At 49.9% G+C, this 18,968-nt stretch overlaps 1 protein-coding gene across 1 annotated transcript; it reads right to left on the reverse strand.

Annotated features, from left to right (window-relative positions):
* Window positions 1–5,783: 5,783 nt before the first annotated feature.
* Window positions 5,784–6,530, reverse strand: LOC131559609 (olfactory receptor 14A16-like; the record flags this gene model as incomplete). Its single annotated transcript, XM_058808027.1, has 1 exon — window positions 5,784–6,530. A coding segment is annotated over one exon (747 nt), but the record flags the coding sequence as incomplete, so codon positions are not given.
* Window positions 6,531–18,968: the final 12,438 nt, after the last annotated feature.

Here is an 18,968-nt window from a genome sequence, read left to right on the forward strand (position 1 = left end):
TTTCTAACATCTCTTTTGGTGTTTGGGGCAGGTATGGACAGAATTCCCAAAATTCTCTTGGGGCTTTACCTTTTATACCCTTGGCCGATTATATGTCCTAGATAAGTTGCTTCTTGTTCCACAAATTGCAGTTTCTTTTGTGATACTTTTAGACATTTTCCCCCTAAAAATTTAGGAACCATATGCTAGAACTTCTAACTTTATCTTGTTCTCCCCCTGATACAAGTAAATCATCAACATATTGTAAAATATGTACCCAATTCTCTGGTTTAAACTGTTCTAGGAGTTCTTTTAAAGCTTGCCAAAGAGATTGGGGATTCTGTAAACCCCTGAGGAAGATGTGTCCACCTTAGTTGCTGTTTTCTTTTCTTTTCAATGTCCTCCCATTCAAAGGCAAACCAGTTCCAGCGCTCTTCAGCCAGGGGACATGCCCAGAAGGCATCCTTTAAATCCATGACAGAGAACCATGCATGCTCCTTAGGTACTTGGATTAAAAGGATGCACGGGTTTTGTACTAGGGTTCCTCACAACCTTTCTTTTATTAACTTCTCTTGAATCTTGTACTAATTGATATCTTCCATCAGCTTTTCTCACCGCTAGCATGGGAGTATTATGTGGAGACATGCATGGTGCTAAAATCCTTCCTTTAACAGCTGGTCAATTACTGGGGCTGCTCCTTTCTTTCCCTCTGGGGAAATTGAATACTGCCTTGCCAGAATGGGGGAGATGTCTTTCTGCATCTCTACTTCTATTGGTGGCATATTCAAACAACCAATTTTTCCCTCCCCCACCCACAGGTTTGCATTGATTTCATCTCTGTCTCCCTTTAAGACCATTATTTGTACTACCGTTTTTCTTTCTTTTGGGATTACTCCAGTTACAAATTTGATTTGCAAATCATGTCCTAATAAATTACAATCTAACTTGGGGATATAAATGAACTGAGCTCGACACTCTCTTGAATTTCCTCTGATTTCTTCATCTTCTATAATCTGGGCCTCAAATGGTTCTCCTTTGGCCCCTCGTACTTTGCAGAGCTTTTTACCGACTGTGATTCCTGTTGGTATTTGAGTCACACATGACTTGTCTGCTCCGGTATCAACTAAAAACTCAAATTCATCATTCTGGGGACCAATCTCAAAATTTACCAAGGGCTCTTCTAGATGATTCATTAAATTCCCCAGAGCATAGAACCCTTGACACCCCTATTCTGCATACTTCTCATCTCTTCTTAAAATGTTCTCTAGAGTTTCTTGCTCCCAGGCTATGGCTTCATCTAATTGGAATTTCTTACAAATTCTCTTTAGGTGTCCTTTCTCTCCACAGTAATAACAATATTTGTCACTGGGTAGAGCCCTAGTCCCTTTTGGTCCAATAAAACCTTTGTCTCTTCTAAGTGATTCTACTGCCTGTATTTGTTGGCTCCCACACTTTCTCTGGCTATGGCTACCATAATTGTAGCTTTTATTTTTTGTCTTTTCTTCTTCTCTTCTTATATATACTCTTATGGCTTCTCCCAGCAGTTCATTAATATTTTTTCCTGCCAGTCCTCTATTCTTTCTAACTTTCATCTGTTATCTGGCCAGGATTTAGTTACACATTGTACCTTTAGAAGGACTTGGCCCGTCAGAACCCAGGACACCCTTCTGGGTGCCCTGGAGGACACGTGACCTGGCTGGGGAGTCCTGGCAGGAAGCCAAAGACACCTGGGATTATGATCTTAACCCACAGAGCAAATTACCAACCTTGTATGAAAAATTACAAGTCAGAAAAAGGTTTAAGTAGAATGATAACAAATCTGTCACAGGGTGTAAAATGGTATTTTGGGGATTTTTATACAGAGGTCTAGGAGGCAAGAGGGAGGGACTTGTGTGTTCTCCTGTTCTTCTTCCTTCTTCTTCTTAGCCTCCACCTTCTTGGAGATGGTGGCATTTTAGGATTGGTTTAGAGTAGAAGTAGACTGTCTAACATAGGTGAAAGGTATTGGAAAATAATGATAAATAAAGTACACGTAGTTCATAGCATAAAACGTAGACACCAGCCCTGGGATGGGGAGTGTGCCTCTGTCTGACCTGCTGAAAACATCTCGGCAGGCCAGAGAAAAAATGTTATAGATAAGAAACAATAAACAACCTTGGAAACCAGAGCCGAAGAATTCAGAGTCCTTCTTGGAAACACCAGGCTGGGAAAAAAGGATTCTCGGGGTCATCCCCGACTGTAGGGAACCCGAGATTGGCCTTCTGGGCTGTCTGGGTCCACATTAGAGTAAATCTGGAAGTTTTGCTTCAGCCTATTAAGCCATGTTGCTGGGGCCTCGTCTTTTTCCTGAGTGCTGTCAAACGCTAACCTGGTATTACTCCCTCTAGGGACTGATTCTTTTATCCCTCTGGTCATCAGGGACCTGTAATCTCTCATGTTCCTTCTCCCCTCTTCTTGATTAGGGTCCCAGTCAGGCTCCACTAAAAGCATTTTTTGGTCACCTGGGGGCCCAGGTTGGTTTTCTCACTCCCAAATGTTCATTTCTGCAGTTCTTATTAATCGAGTTTCTTCTGGGGAAAATAGGATGTTAAAGATGGAGTTCAGTTCTCCCCATGTATAAATATTAGGGCTAAAAATGGATCAATTTGATTTGCTATTCCTACTGGGTCTTCCACTAAATTTCACAATTCTTTCCTAAAGTTTCTATCTTCGGATGCAGTCAAGGGAGCATTTACAAATCCAATCTCACTGGCCACCCCGCCCATGGGAACTTCTCTGAGGGGGAACAATTTTTCCATTTCAGCCACTTTGGACCGGGTGTTACAACATCATCTGTGGAGGCTGACTGGTTAACTTCACTCTTGGGCATGAGATCCTGAGATGTTGTTTGGCTTCTCATTTGTGGTGGGGAGGCAGAGCAGGAACTTGCTGGTGAATAAGGGGTACATGATATGGTGTAGGTAAGGGGGCAGAAGTAAAAGGTAAAGAGAGTAAGGAGAGGGTTGAGGGGAAGGTGATGGAGGTATAACTGGGTTAGGAGGTGGTAAAGGAATGAGAGCTGGGAGAGGAGGAGGAATTGGGTCCGCAGCAAGAGGAATTCGAGGAAGGACTTGAGGTACTGCAAGGGTAGCAGGAAGGAAGTGGTCAAAGGGGTCCCAGTTTTTTTTCAGCCTTCCCAGCCTCTTCTTCTTCTTTTACTTTCCTAGCTTGCTTTCCCTCTTTTAAATGATAGACTCTTGTATTTTCCTCCTCTGAGGCGTACTTTAGCCAACAGGTGACATTCTGTACGTGATGGGCCTTTTGCAGGAACTTGTTGCCAAAAAGAGGTGCATCACCTTTGGAGAGAGACACAGGTAACTCAGGAAATATTTAAGGATGCTGTTAGGTCATGCAGAAAGAAAATTAGAGAGGTGAAAGCTTAAGGCTTACCCAGGCCATTTCTGTGAAGGATAATAAAAATGTTTCTATAAATACATTGATGGCAAAAGAGGTAAAAGGACAATCTCCATTCATTATTGGGGGAGATAGGGTTCCCAAATGTGAGGAAAATGCTGAGGTACTTAACCCCTTCTTTGCCTCATTTTTCAACACTAAGTCAACTTCTCCTCGGGAAAAGTGTTCTCCTGAGGTGGTGGATGGGCACAGGGAGCAGAACAGCCCCCTGTAATCCAGGAGGGAGCAGCTGGGGACCAGCTGAGCCACTCAGATGCTCACAGGTGTCTCTGGGAACAGATGGGATCCATCCCAGGGGGATGAGGGAGCTGTGGATGAGCTCCCCAAGCTGCTCTCCATCATTTACCATCAGGGCTGGCTCAGCAGGGAGGTCCCAGAGCACTGGAGGTGCCAATGTGACCCCATCCCCAAGAAGGGCTGGAAGGAGGAGCTGGGCAACTCCAGGCCTGTCAGCCTGCCCTGGGTGCCCAGCAAGGTTATGGAACAGATCACCTTGAGTGCCATCACAGGACACCCACAGGATGGCCGAGGGATCAGAGCCAGCCAGCGTGGATTTCAATATCTGCATTGATGATCTGCATGAGGGGACTGAGTCCAGCATCAGCAAATGTGCAGATGACATCAGGCTGGGTGTGAGTGTGGATCTGCTGGAGGGTAGGAGGGCTCTGCAGAGGGACCTGGACAGGCTGGATCCAGGGCTTAAATCCAGCAAGATGAGGTTGAACAAGTCCAAGTGCCGGGTCCTGCACTTTGGCCACAACAACCCCTGCAGCACTACAGGCTGGGGACAGAGTGGCTGGACAGCGGCCAGGCAGAAAGGGACCTGGAGGCACTGATGGACAGGAGGCTGGACATGAGCCAGCAGTGTGCCCAGGTGGGCGAGAAGGCCAATGGCTCCTGGCCTGGATCAGGAATGGTGTGGCCAGCAGGAGCAGGGCAGGGATTCTTCCCCTGCACTCGGCACTGGTGAGGCCACACCTCGAGTGCTTGTCCAGTTCTGGGTCCCCAATTCAAGAAGGCCATGGAGGGGCTGGAGCGTGTCCAGAGAAGGGCAACAAGGCTGGGAAGGGGTCTGGAACACAAGTCCTGTGAGGAGCGGCTGAGGGAGCTGGGGTTGTTTATCCTGGAGAAGAGGAGGCTCAGGGAGACAAGGCAATATCCGGGCACAGGTTGGACTTGATGATCTCCAAGGTCTTTTCCAACCTTGCTGATTCTGTGACTCTCTGGAACCACCCTTGGAGCAGTTGCAGGATGAGCCCTGGGCCTCCTCTTCAGCAGCTCCAGCAGCCCAGGTCCCTCAGCTTCTCCTGCCAGCCCCAAAGCCCATCCTGTCAGTCCTGCAGAGCCTCTGCAGCTTCTCCTCACTGCCCAGAATAGGGAGCCCCAGAGCCAGACACAGCAGCCCAGATGTGTCCCCTGGCCTGGGGTGCCTCTGGCAAGGGAGCAGCACCAAGCACTGCAGGAGCCTGCAGACAATTCCTGCAGTACTTGTAGGATGATCCTGCTGCCCAAGGGACGTTCCCATGGTGCCAAGTCAGGAATTGCAATGGGGAGTGGGGCCAGAGAGGAAAGGGCAAACAGGGATGGGCTGTTTGCAGGGGAGGGAACAGGGGTGGGCAAGAGGAAGAGATTTGGGGCAGTAGAGAGGAAAGAAAGCAAAGAAAGGGAAGAAAGCAACTGAGGCTAGGGCTTGAGGCTAGCGGTGCAGAGGGGGGATGTTGTTGGCAGCTCCATGAGGACGCTCTGGGACACTGCCCTGGGCTGTGCAGTGCACTGGGGATGGATCAGCCCCTGCTCTGCTGCTCCTTCCCAACTGCCCCAGGGCTTTTGCAGAGCCCCAGCCATGCTGTTTGCTCCCAGCCTGCCCACGGCCAGCCTGGGGATGCTCACAGGGCTTTTCTGTGCTGAGCATTGGCCTGGGCGTGTTCTTGAGAGAGCCTGGGCAAGGAGCCTGGAGCCCCCAGGCCCTGGCCTGAGGCATCAGCGCTGCCCCAGCAGTGCCCATAGCCTGTCCCTGCTGCAGCCCCGGCACTGCCACCCCCAGGGCTGTGCCCGGCCCCGAGAGCACTCAGGCCCTACAGCAACACCAGGGCCACCAGGGCAGCGGGGCAGGGCCACGGCAGCAGCACTGGCAACACCAAGTTGGCACAAACAAGGACATCACTTTGTAGAAAATATTTAAAATTTAAAGCAAAGATAAAGAACTTCCAAAATGAGACTTACATGAAGTATTGAAGATTGCTTTTATTACAAGTGATTTGCAGAAACTGGCCAGCAGTTTAGTGTTTCTGAAACCATCCAGTCATCAGTCTCCACACTGCAGCCTTGAGCTCCTGGTTCCTCAGGCTGTAGATGAGGGGATTCAGGGCTGGAGGCACCACCGAGTACAGAACGGACAGTGCCAGATCAAGGAATGGGGAGGAGATGGAGGAGGGCTTCAGGTAGGCAAATGTGCCAGTGCTGAGGAACAGGGAGACCACGGCCAGGTGAGGGAGGCAGGTGGAAAAGGCTTTGTGCCGTCCCTGCTCAGAAGGGATCCTCAGCACAGCCCTGAAGATCTGCACATAGGAGAAAACAATGAACACAAAACAACACAAACCTAAAGATGCACCAACCACAATGAGCCCAAGTTCCCTGAGATAAGATTTGGAGCAGGAGAGCTTGAGGATCTGGGGGATTTCACAGAAGAACTGGCCCAGGGCATTGCCATGGCACAGGGGCAGGGAAAATGTATTGGCTGTGTTCAGCAGAGCATTGAGAAAGGCACTGGCCCAGGCAGCTGCTGCTGTGTGGGCACAAGCTCTGCTGCCCAGGAGAGTCCCGTAGTGCAGGGGTTTGCAGATGGACACGTAGCGGTCGTAGCACATGATGGTCAGGAGGTAAACCTCTAATGACATGAAAAACACAAAAAAAAAGAGTTGTGCAGCACATCCTGAGTAGGAGATGTCTCTGGTGTCCCAGAGGGAATTGTGCATGGCTTTGGGGACAGTGGTGCAGACGGAGCCCAGGTCGCTGAGGGCCAGGTTGAGCAGGAAGAAGAACATGGGCGTGTGCAGGTGGTTGCTGCAGGCTACGACGCTGATGATGAGGCCGTTGCCCAGGAGGGCAGCCAGGGAGATGCCCAGAAGGAGGCAGAAGTGCAGGATCTGCAGCTGCCGCGTGTCTGCCAACGCCAGCAGGAGGAAGTGCCAGATGGAGCTGCTGTTGGACATTTGCTGTCTCTGGCCATTGGAAGCTGTTCATGGAGAAAAGTCAGTGAACGGTTAGGAGAAACTTCCAGCAAAATCAAAGCTTTTTCCCACAGACCCTTCTCCTCTAACACTCTGACACCCTTTATAATTTCCAGCAGATTTTCCTTCAGCTCCAAGTGTGGAGCCCTGGCTTCTGCTTCCTGACTGGGACTTCGGGTTCAGGGTAGGTACACACAGAGGATTTTACAGTTCAGCCTTGCTGTGCAGACATAGGAGAGGGACAGGGAGCTGTCCTCGTGTTCCTCTTTGAATCTCTGTTAACACAGAAGGCCCTGTCAGCATCTGCCCTCCCACTGACACAGAACAGGAATGGTAAAGTCTGTTTAAATGTACTAGTGTTATTTACAGCTTTTCTTCATCTCCCCTGCTGATTATTTTTGTATGTCAGAAACTCTCTGCATTTCTGCTACCCTCAGGGAGAACCGTGAGTTCTCTGAGGCAAGGTGGTGAGTGGAGAGGGAGGGAAGGAGGTCTGTCACCCTGTCCTGTTCCAGGATTCTCTGGGCTTTCACCTTTCCCAGACAGAGGATGATCACCCTCCCATGTTTCCTTTAAAAGCCATCCTGACATTGCTGAATGCAGATGGATCCCCACAGTCCACCAAATGTCCATCCCCTTCTCAAGGTCTCAGCCCCACATTTGTACCCAGGGACAGACAGAGCTCATTTCACCAACCCAAAAGCATTCTCTCATCATAGACCTTCTGTGTCTCACCGTGGGGCTTTTAGATAACACAGAGATGCTACAGGACAGGTTTGTATCCTGGAGGGAAGCTCAAAGCTTGGACTGAAATCTCAGGGATATTCCAGGTGTCCTTATGATGGCATTGGATTGAGGGAGATGCAGCTCCTTCTCTGGCTGCACTGACAGCATTGCCCAGAGCCGGGCACTGGGGCCAGCATCACCCTGAGCCAGCTGTGCCCCCTGCCAGAGCCCCCAGGGCCGGGCAGCTGCTCCCAGCCCTGTGCTCTGCAGAGGGAACTGGGCCCGGGGCTGCAGAGCTGCCCCACGGCTCTGCTGCAGCTCTGCCTGCACAGGAGGGGCTGCACACCTTGGAGCCCCGGCCCTGAGGGCAGAGGCTTGGCTGGGGGCACAGGAGGGAGGGGGCTTGTTCAGAGGGAGGGGCTGCACTGGAGGGGATCCTGTGGGCATCTCTAAACTCTCCCTGCCACAGCATTGCTGGGTTTTGTTTTCTCTCACTGCCCAATCTTCTCTCTGCTTCCTGGAGATTTCCCTCCTTCAGGTGTTTCCCTGTGCCTGATCTCTCCCTGCCAGCACTCACAGACCCCAAATCTCTGTGCCCTCTCCTTGGCCCTACAGAACCCTGCCTGTTTCATGGCCATGGCTGGGGCAGGTTCTGTCTGCAGCTTGGAGAAAGGACAGCTCAGACTGAGCCTCATGGGCCCAGCAAAGATGATGCTGGTGCTGTCCATGGGCAGAGAGGCTGCAAGGACAATAGGGATCTCCTGCGAATCTACGGAACACTAAAATAACAGTTCCAATGTCTCAGGAACTTTTAAAATGTCATAAATAATATTCATACCAATCTTTATTTTTCATCCCCCCACTCCCTGCCATTCTCCAATATTAGGAAACGGAATACAAAGTCTTTGGAAATGTCCTAATTTTTAATGAAATCCTTGTATTGGAAATATTTTATGACTGAACAGCATTCCTCAGCATGTCAAAGTTTCATGAGCATATCACCTCCCCTGCACCAGAAATATTCAGAGATTTACTCACAGAGTCTGTAGGCATTGGGATGTTCCAGCTTTAGGAGATGGCTCCAAGAGGTGCAGCTGCCTTGTCCTGCAGCCAGAGGTTCCTGTGCCAAGGGCTGGCAGTGATTGTGTCCCAAGCACTTCTAGGAACCTTCCCAGCCCTGACTGATTGAAGCTCTCTGTGCCTCTGTGCTGTGCCCAGGGTGGCTGCAGGCAGTGCCCCAGCTCAGCTGGGCTGGTAGAGGAGCTGCTCCTCAGGAGAAATGTCTTTATGAAGCTCTTCTTGGTTTGCCAGGAGCTGCCTCTGGGCCAGGAGCCCAGCCCAGCTCATCAGCACAGACACAGCACAAGGACATTAATGAGCCTCTAGGGCTTTGATGTTGTTTACATCAGACTCAGTCCCTGAGAGAGTCTTCAAAAAACTTCTCAAGAACTCAAACTTAAATTGAAAGTGTGAAGTTTCTTGAAGTTTTTATGGGTCCCACTGAGGGACACAACACAGCAAGTGTCCCCGGGTTCCACTTAGGGAAGAACCCTGGAGGCAGTGATGACAGCTGGGGACAAACAAGGCAAAGGTGTCTCTGGTGCTGAGCAAAGCTGGATGTGTTTGAGGAATGCCAAGGGCCAAGTGCTGAGCCCCAGCCCCTGGCCAGGCAGATGCTGTCCCTCCCTCCTTGCTCAGGGGTCTTGCCGGGATGGGCACTGGCATGTGGGCATGTGCAATGGCAAGGGCAGGAGCATGGGGCGGCCCCTGCCAGGCTGCTGAGCAAGGAGGCAATGAGGCCCCAGGCCTGCAAGGGTCACTTGTCCCCTCGTGGCCTCAGGCCCAGGGCCAGCAGCCATGGCCAAAGTGCTGCCCAAGTTGGCTCTGGCAGGGCTGTCTTGCAGCTGCTGCCCATCCCTGTGCCCTGTGCAGCCCAGGCTGTCCCACGGTGTCCCTGCCCTGCGCCTCTGTCCCTGCAGGCTGTCGGCATCCCCCGGCTGCCCCACCTGGCTGGGCCCTTCCTTTGCTGACAGCTCTGCCTCCTGCCTGCCTCTGCCTGCCCACACAAAGCCTGGGGCTGACCCAGGCTCCTTCTGGGGGCCATGTTGCACCCCAGCCCTGCCCTGGGAGGGAAATTCCTTTCTCTTTGGGTCCTCTCTGGCCCTCTACCTGCCCTTTGCATTAATTCTTTCTCTGTGTGTTCTCTACTATGTCAAAAGGAGCCACCATCTCTGAAACCACCGTTCAGTCCCTCCAAGGATTCTTCTCTGCTGTCCTCAGTCTCCACCCACTGAGCACAGAGCTCCACTGTCCCTATATTAGGCTCATGTGTTTGAGACCTCCAAACGCCACCTTGGGAGATCTCTCAGCCCTCTCCAAGGTATTGGCAAATGAAAAGATTCTGGTAATTGTCTAGGAAAATCACCTCAGGACAAGACCAGTCAGACCTTTGTGTCCTGGCTATTTTTGCCTTGGAGCAGTCCTTGGATAGATGGGATTTTTTAGGCCGAATTTCAGTTTTGACCATGGGCACTTCGATGTGAACAACGATTCTCTTCCATTGGAAGGAAAACAGAGGCCCGGTGTTTCAGGGGCAGATGAGCAGCAGCCACCAAGGACCAAGGCGAGCCAGACCTTTCTGGAATTGCAGCTTGTGCCTGAGAGAAATCCTTGGATACACATAATTTGGGAGATAGAATACAAGTTTTGGCCACTGGTCCCTTGATGAAAAGGCCGTTTCTTTTCCATCTGAAGGAAAGCAGAGAGCCCCAGGATTTGATGGTAGATGAGAAGCAGCCCCTGGGAGGCCAAGCCAGCCAAACTCGTCTCTTCTGGCAGCTTTTGATTCGGACCTATCCTTGGATATATGAAATTTAGGGGCCAGATCTCAAATATGGCCACAGCCCCTGGACGAGGAGACTGTTCTATTTCCATCACAAGGAAGGCAGAACGCCCCAGTGTTTCAGGGGTAGATGACAAGTGGCCATCAGAGCCCACAGCGCCGGCCAGAGCTGGCAGGTTTTGTAGGGGAGAAACCCTTCATATCGTGAATATTTTAGGAGGAGTAGCAATTTTGGCCATGGAGGAATAAGAAGATTCTTTTCCATAGGAAGGAAAGCCCAGAACCCCAGTGCTCCAGGGGCTGATGAAGTGCAGGCAGCAGAGACCAAGGCCAGCCAGACCTGTCTGTAATGGCAGCTTTTGTGTAGGGGCAATAATTGGATATCGGACTTCTGGTGGTAGAAACCCAATTTCGACCATGGGCACCTGGTGAAGGATGGTTCTTTTCCCTTAGGATGGAAAGGGCAGAGCCCCAGTTTTCAGGGCAGAATTCAGGCAACCACCAGAAGCCAAGGCCAGCCAGACCTGTCTGTACTGAGAGATCTTGTCTGGGAGAAAAAACCCTTGAAAGCAGGAATGTTGGAGGACAATGACCAGTTTTGGTCATGGGTGCTTGTGCAGGAGGGATATTTCTTTTCTTCCATAGGAAGGAAAGCACAGAGCCTCAGTGTTTGAAGGCAGGTGAGACCCAGCTCTCAAGAAGACAAGGTCAGCCAGACGGGTTGTAATGGCAGCTTTTATGTGGGAGAAATCCCTGGATATTGGGAATTTTGGAGAGGGAATCCCATTTTGGCCATGGATGCTTGAATGAGAAGAGCAGTTCTTTCCCATTTGAAGGAAAGCCCAGAGCCCCAGGGTTTCAGGGGTACAAGAGAAGAGACCCTCGACATGCCAAGGGCAGTTGGACCAGTCAGGCCAAGCCAACCAGACCTGTTCCCTATTTTCTTGTTTCCATGGGGCCCTGCAGTGTCACAGTGGTGGTGTCATATTGGATCCTTGGTTCCATGAGGCCCAGATGTGTCACTCTGGCCTCTTGTTTCCATGGGGCTCCAGTGTCACAATGGTCCCTGGCTTCCATAAGGCCTGGCAGTGTCACAGGGGCCTCCTTGGTGCTGCAGTGTCACAGTGGACCCTTGGTTCCATGGGGACTCTCAGTGTCAGAAGGGTGTCCTTGGTTCCATGAGGCCCTGCAGAGCCCCTTGATTCAACGAGGCCTCCAAGTGTCATCATGGCCTCCAGGATTCCATGAGGCCCCACAACGTCACAATGGACCTTTGGTTCCATGGGGTCCTACACTGTTCCATGGATCCTTAGTTCCATGGGGCCCTGGAGTGTCACAATGGCCTCCTTGGTTCCATGGTGCCACACAGTGTGACAACTGCCCCTTGGCCTGCCAAGACCCCACAGTGTCACAATGTTTCCTTGCTTCCATGAGGCCTTGTAGTGTCAGAATGGTCTCCATGATCCCATAAGGCCTTGCAGTGTCACAACAGACCATTGGTTTAATGGAGCCCCATAGTGTCATTATGATCTCTTTGGCTCCACAAGTGTCTGAAGTGCCACGATCGACCTTTGGTTTCTCAAGGCCAACAAGTGTAAAAATGGCCTCCATGGTTCCATAAGACTCTGCTGTATCACAATGGCTCATGGTTCCACAAGGCCACAGAGTTTAAAAAGGGACCCTTGGTTCCATCAGGCCTTGCTGTGTCACAATGGACTTCTGGTTCCATGAGCTCTCACTCTGCCAGCAGCAGTCTCCTTGTTGCTGCAGTGTCACCATGGACCCTGTGTTCCATGAGGTTTCACAGTAGAACACGGTCACCTTGGCTCTGTGAGGTTCGGCAGTGTCACAATGGATCCATGGTTCCACCAGGCCTTGCTGTGTCACAATGGCCCCTTGGTTCCAAGAGGTTTCTCAGGGTCACAATGGTCTCCTTGGATCCACAGTATCACAATGGACCATTGGTTCAATGAGGCCCCAATGTGCCAAAATGGATTTTGGTTCCATGGGGTTCTGCTGTGTCACCATGTACCCTTTGTTCCATGAGTTTGCACAGTGTCACAGCTGACTCCTTGGGTCTGTGAGGCCCCACTGCCACCAAATCTCTGAGATATCCAAAAAAGCCTCCTTAACAGTCATTTGGTATTTCAGAGGGAATCATGCATTCAAGCTTTAGGTCCAACATGGAATAACTCCTAACCCTATGTGGACATGGAATTCTACCAGTATGTTGCTTATATACAGTCCCTAAATGTGAATTACAATTTACCCACTTCCATAAAATCAAACCCAACTTTCCAGATTCACTCCTTGTTTTCTCTATCCTTGCACCCTTGTACCAGATGTCTTCTTCTTCTCTTCCAGCCATCCTTGCTGGGAAAGCAGCCCCTTCATGCCTTGTTCTTTGTTGAAAGTTCTCAGGCAGGGTAAACATGGAATGAACCCTTTTGGTATCAGCCCCAGGCTTTGTGTGGGCAGGCAGAGGCAGGCAGGAGGCAGAGCTGTCAGCAAAGGAAGGGGCCAGCCAGGTGGGGCAGCCGGGGGATGCCGACAGCCTGCAGGGACAGAGGCGCAGGGCAGGGACACCGTGGGACAGCCTGGGCTGCACAGGGCACAGGGATGGGCAGCAGCTGCAAGACAGCCCTGCCAGAGCCAACATGGGCAGCACTTTGGCCATGGCTGCTGGCCCTGGGGCTGAGGCAGGAGCAGGAGACAAGTCACCCTTGCAGGCCTGGGGCCTCATTGCCTCCTTGTCCCTGCTCAGCAGCCTGACAGGGGCCGCCCCGTGCTCCTGCCCTTGCCATTGCCCATCCCCACATGCCAGCGCCCATCCCAGCAAGAGCCCTGAGCAAGGAGGGAGGGACAGCATCTGCCTGGCCAGGGGCTGGGGCTCAGCACTTGGCCCTTGGCATTCCTCAAACACATCCAGCTTTGCTCAGCACCAGAGACACCTTGGCCTTGTTTGTCCCCAGCTGTCATCACTGCCTCCAGTGTTCTGCTCTAACTGGAACCTGGGGACACTTTCTGAATTGAGTTCCTCAGTGGGACCCATAAAAACTTCAAGGAACGTTGGAGTGTAAATTTAAGTTTGAGTTCTTGAGAAGTTTTTTGAAGACACTCTCAGGGACTGAGTCTGACGTAAACAACATCAAAGCCCTGAGAGGGTCATTAAAATTTTCCTAGTCCAATTATGGAGAAAGAGTTCAAGGACCTTGTAAGAAATACACATTCCTATTTTAAAGGATGTATTTTATTTTATTGCTCTTTAGAACAGAGGTGATTGCAGCATTCTGTGATTGATATTGACCCAGGGTCTCTCCTCAGCAGCTCTGGCCTGCTCACAGAAGTTGTGCCTTGAGCTCTGACCCATTGTGGACAACCTTGCTCCACATTGCCCAGCCCCATCCTGTCTGTCCTCACTCCCCTGGGACCTGCTGTGCTTGCAGAGCTGGCTGCACTCAGCCTGAGAGGGGTTTTCCCTTTTTGGGGATTTTTTTAAGCAATCTGAAACTCCTGAGTTTCCCCAGTGCAAACAGACACACTGCTCAGGTGTGTGCCAGCCCCAGGTGCCACCAAAGGCACTGAAGAGCTGCCCTGGGCCAGCTGTGAGGGTGGATCATCAGCCCAAGCTGCACTGGGCCCCTGCAAGGGGCTGTGGCCATGGGCACTGCACTGACCCCACTGCTGGATTTGGCTGCCACGGCCACCGTGAGAAATTAAACTGTCCTTGGAAACACTGGGGAGGACTGGGCATACTGGGAACACTGGGAACACTGGGAGACACTGGGACATACTGGGAGTGACACTGCAGGATACTGGGAGAAACTGGGGACACTGGGGATATTGCAGGGAAGACTGGGGGACACTGGGGCATCCTGGGGATGACATTGGGAGGAACTGGGAACGACTGGGAATGAACTCGGGTGTGTTGGGATAGATTGGGCTGCACTGGGAGGAACTTGAGGCGCACTGGTGTTGAACTGGGTTCTACTTGGGATGAAATGGACTTTACTGGGGTTATACTTGTCTGTACTGGGAATGAACTGGGCTGTAGTGGAAGGGACTGGAGGAGGGTGATTTGGCTGTTCCCACCTACAACGCATCCCATTTGCCGAGGCTCCCGCCCATCAGCAGTTGGAGCTAATCAGCACCTGGGATCCCAGTCTTGGGGCAGTGCCTAGATGGGCACCATATTTCTTTTTGCTTACATCTCCCATCATGCCTCGCGGCCGGATACAGCCCCACTGGAGCTGGGACTACAACTCCCGTAATGCCCTGTGCTCCAAAGAACATCAGGATCCGCCCCCATATGTCCCATAAGTGTCCCCCAGAGCCTCCAGGATCCATCAGTGCCCCCTCAGCGCCCATTTGGGACCCCCCCAGAAGCGTCCCCGGATCCCCCGAGTGATCCCAACCCCACAGATGCCCGGTACAGCCACTTCTTGGAATTCATCTCCTCTCATCCCCCGCGGTCCCAGAGCCCCTCAGAACACAGTCCCGCGCCTAAAACTCCTGCTGTGACCCATGCCCTAAGGAGCCCGGTTACAGATCCCAGACCTCCTCCCAAAGGCTCCAAAGACGTTTACGTTCCCCTCGAGGCCCTCAAGTCGCGGTTCGGACACAAAAGTGGCCCCCAAGAGCCTTCTCTGACCGCCAAATATCGTGTTCGAGCCACTTTCGGGACTACAGCTCCCATCATGCTCCGCGGCGAATGTCCGGCGCTATTCCAGCCGGGACTTTATCTCCCGTCATGCCCTGCGCCCCACCGAGAGCCATTGCAGCTTCGGTACGAATTCCCGTGATGCTCCATGGCCCCGTTAAACCTTATGATACCCGCGCCTACAACTCCCACAAGCCCCCGCGCTCCAGACAGCCCCGTTCGAGCCCCCTTCCATCCCCCCAGGGCCTGCCCAGACCCCAAAAGGCCCCAAATTCCCCTCCCTGACCTCCAAGGCCCCCCCTGGACCCCTAAGAGCTGCCCTGGACCCTGAACTGTCCCTCAGAATCCCTGAGTGCCCCTCCAAGTGCCCACCCGGCTCCCCCAAGTGTCCTCCAGACCCTCAAGTTCTCTCTGAATTCCCTGCCCAGACCCAAAACTGCCCCAAATTTGTTCCCGAAACGTCTCCATGGACTCCAAGGTGCCCTCACCCTCCCTCCCCCCCGGCCCTGTATTGTTAAAAGTATTTTAAGAAGATGGCAAAAAGAGTACAAATGTATCTAATTACCAGAAAGAGGAATAAATAAATTACTGCTAGAACTTAATTATTTAATGAAGGTGTGAAAAACCCCAATCACTTGTTTTTAAAATTTTAAAAGTTTAATACTAATATAATGGTTATAAACATAGTAGTACAATTTGAGTAATAATAATTTGGACAATTTGAATTAGGATAATATGAGACAATAAAGAGAAAGTTACTGACATCCAGGTACCTTTTTCTGGGCAGGACGAGCCCAGTAGAGGACACTCGTTATCAAAGGATTAACCCTTAAACCAATAGCCCGTTGCATAGTCATAGACTTCATACATGATGCATAAATTCCAGTCAAATACAGGATTCTATCTGGTCATCATCAAATTCTTCTTTCTAATCTGAACAGAGCCTTTGAGGCGGGAAGAAGTTTGTTTCATCTGATAAGAGGGCAAAAAATTCTTTTTCTCTGAAATATTTAGGTGTCCTGGGGCTGCTATGTGCTGTGAGTACCTCATTCCGTTCTTAAAAATCCCACTAACATAGTTCCTATTTTAACTACAAAAGCTACCTTTTAATTACAAGACTACATTAAGTATTAAAATGTTAATACAGCACTACTAATCAAGAAATCAAAATACATGTGCTAAATAGCTGCATAGAGCCATATAATATGCACTTTTAATAAAGGGAATTGTCTTACTTAGAAATATTGAGCATTAATTTTCTTGGCTACCAAAAATGCCTTGATTTTTTCTATATAAATATAAAGACTAGGTAATAAAAACCAATAGTGTAGTTATAAATATAAATACATATAATAAATATACAAATAATAAAATATTAACATAAAAAAATGCATTACAGAATAAAAATTAATAAATTGCATGAACATTTTTGGATGTTTTGGGATCTCAGTGAGGTTGGGGGTGCAGGCCAGGTTGTCCAAACAGGCTCAGCCTGCAAGGGGCTCATTCCTATCCAGGCCCAGACCTCCTAAGGAGACATTCAGCATCCAGATCACTTGGGGAATGCTTCTGTCACCTCTTCAATGAACTGAAAAATAATAAAATGCACCCTTGATTAAAAACCAATCAGGAAGTGCATTTTGGAATCTCCCTCCCGAAGACAACTCCAAACTGACTCCAGTCACTGCACAAGCCCTGGAAACTCAAAGACAATGGAAGGGAGACAAAGAACTCCTGAGGCCTTTCTGTATTTTAATCAGCCCCATGCTGGATTTGTGGCTGGCTCCAGGAGCCTCAGGCACACAGAGAAGGATGAAGAAGCTGCTCAAGGAGTCAGCAGCAAAACTCCAAGTGTCTTGGAGCATGGCTGGGCCCCAGTGAGGGCAGGGAGTGCCAAAGGCTGCCCAGGGCCTGGTGAGAGCAGATCCTTGAGGCCAGGATTGCAGGGAGCCACAGGCTCTGAGCAGGGAACTGCAATGCTGAGCAAGGCCTGGCTTGGCTGGGGGAAGCAGAAAGGCCAAGCCCTGAGCCCAGCCTGGGCCAGCAGGGCCTGTCCCTCATGGCTGCCTCAGGGCTCTTGGTGGGCCAGGGGGATGTGAGGGGCAGCAAGGACAAATGGCATCAACCTGCAGCCCCTGCCAGCTGTGATAAATAGGGCCAGGAGACCAGCTCCTTTAAAAGGCCTTTATTAAAGTCAGCTCTGGGTGGGGAACCCAAGGGGTTGTGCACACCGCCACTGCTCCCACTAGACAACGCTGAGGAGGAGGAGTGCAGCTTTGTCTTTTGGCACATCTGGGGCTTCCGTCCTCACAAGAGTCCTTAGGAAGGTGATGTTGGCTCGTAGTCCAGGGGTATCTTTCAAGCTGGGTACTATCAAAGTTATGGTGACAGGACAGAATCCAGCTCTGGTCTAGAGTGGGTGACTTAGTGTGGTTCTGGTGGGTTAAAGTCAAAGTTTATGCGCTGGTTTGTTGTTTTGAGAGGGTTCATATAGTTCCCACAGCCTTTCATTTGAATTCAGTCCGGGTGCAAGTCCTCCGGGGAGCAGGGGAGCCGGGGAAGTGGTTCCCCACGGGAATGGATACAAATCCCAGGTGAGAGGGAAAGGGGTACAAATACAGAGTATGACGGGGAGAGATACAAATACAGGGTAAAATAGTAACATCTAACAGCGGCAACTAAAGGCAAGTCTTAGAATTCTAACATTCAATGTTTAGCAGCAGAGTAACATGGGGTACAAATAGAGAGTATGACGAGGAGAGATACAAATAGAGGGTAATATAGCAACATTTAACAACGGCAACTAAAGTCAAGTCCTAGAACTCTAACATTCAATGTTTAACAACAGACCAACACTTCAAATTAAGACCTTATCAACTTCATTTACATCAACTACCAATTGCTACTCTGAAAAAGAGCTGTCATCTCCAGGATTTTCATTCCTCACAATATATCCCCTCTTTCTTTTTGATCGAGTTTAAGCCTGCATCAATTTGTAATTTCTGTTTCGTGGACATAAAACTTCCGTAATTTCTGATACTGGTCATAAACTCTTTTAGCTGTTTTATGTTCTCCTTCTTGACTTTCAATCATCATTATTTTGGCTTGAGCAGTTGTTTCTGAAACCTCTGTACTAGCTTGAATTGTAGATGATATCATCTTATTTAAACATGAGAGTAGGCAAGGTAAGACTATTAAACTTATTAATGCCGCCACTACTATAAAGATTACTTTCTTCCACCATTTCCCTTTAAAAGACCAAAAATCATCCCACCAACTGGTGACTATTAGGGGAGTCCACTCCTGATTTCCCACATATGCTATTTTTCGTATTTCTGTTGAGATGTTTCTTATTACCTCACTTCTATCATCGATTTTCAGGCAGCACTCTGATGAATTAAATTTTACACATATCCCTCTTTCATTGGCTACTAAGTAATCAACTGCAAGTTGAATTTGGTAGATGACAGTTCTAGTTTGGGCCAATTGGTAATTAATATGGTCAAGGACAAGTGATGTTCTGTTGGGCGCTACTTCTAGTACTGCCTGGAGTTGAATGATCCTACTGAGCATGTAAATTGGAGTACAGTATCCCCAGGATCCATCCTGAGCCCAAGTTGCAGGTCCATATGTGTTAATTATCTCTTCTGCTGTCCAGATTGTTCCCTTCCAGGTTTGTTTTCCCCCCAGGTCAATTATATTCCTCTTTTTCCAGTTAGTTTTTCTCAAATTGTCATACAATGGAACCTCTAAACTTGACCCTGATTCCTTTAGCAATAGAAAGAAAGCAGGTTTGATGACACCTATAGTGCAGCTTCCCATCCAGTCTCCTGGAAGAGTAGAATAGGCTGTGTTGCCACAAATCCAAAATAGATGATCGGGGGCTTTCCAAAAGATGTCTCGGACTTCCCAGGGGTATTCTCAATATTTACATATTTGTCTTATTCCCCAAAAGGGGTTTACCCCTTTTTCTGCATATTTGTGCAGCCTATAGCCTTCAGGATAAATGCACCCCTTTTCCTTTTCCCAGTGGACCATTATTGATTTGGCTCTTGGGGAATCCATCTAGCATTTAAGT

The sequence above is a fragment of the Ammospiza caudacuta genome, chromosome 7 (genome assembly GCF_027887145.1).
Source record: "Ammospiza caudacuta isolate bAmmCau1 chromosome 7, bAmmCau1.pri, whole genome shotgun sequence".
Taxonomy (NCBI): Eukaryota; Metazoa; Chordata; class Aves; order Passeriformes; family Passerellidae; genus Ammospiza; species Ammospiza caudacuta.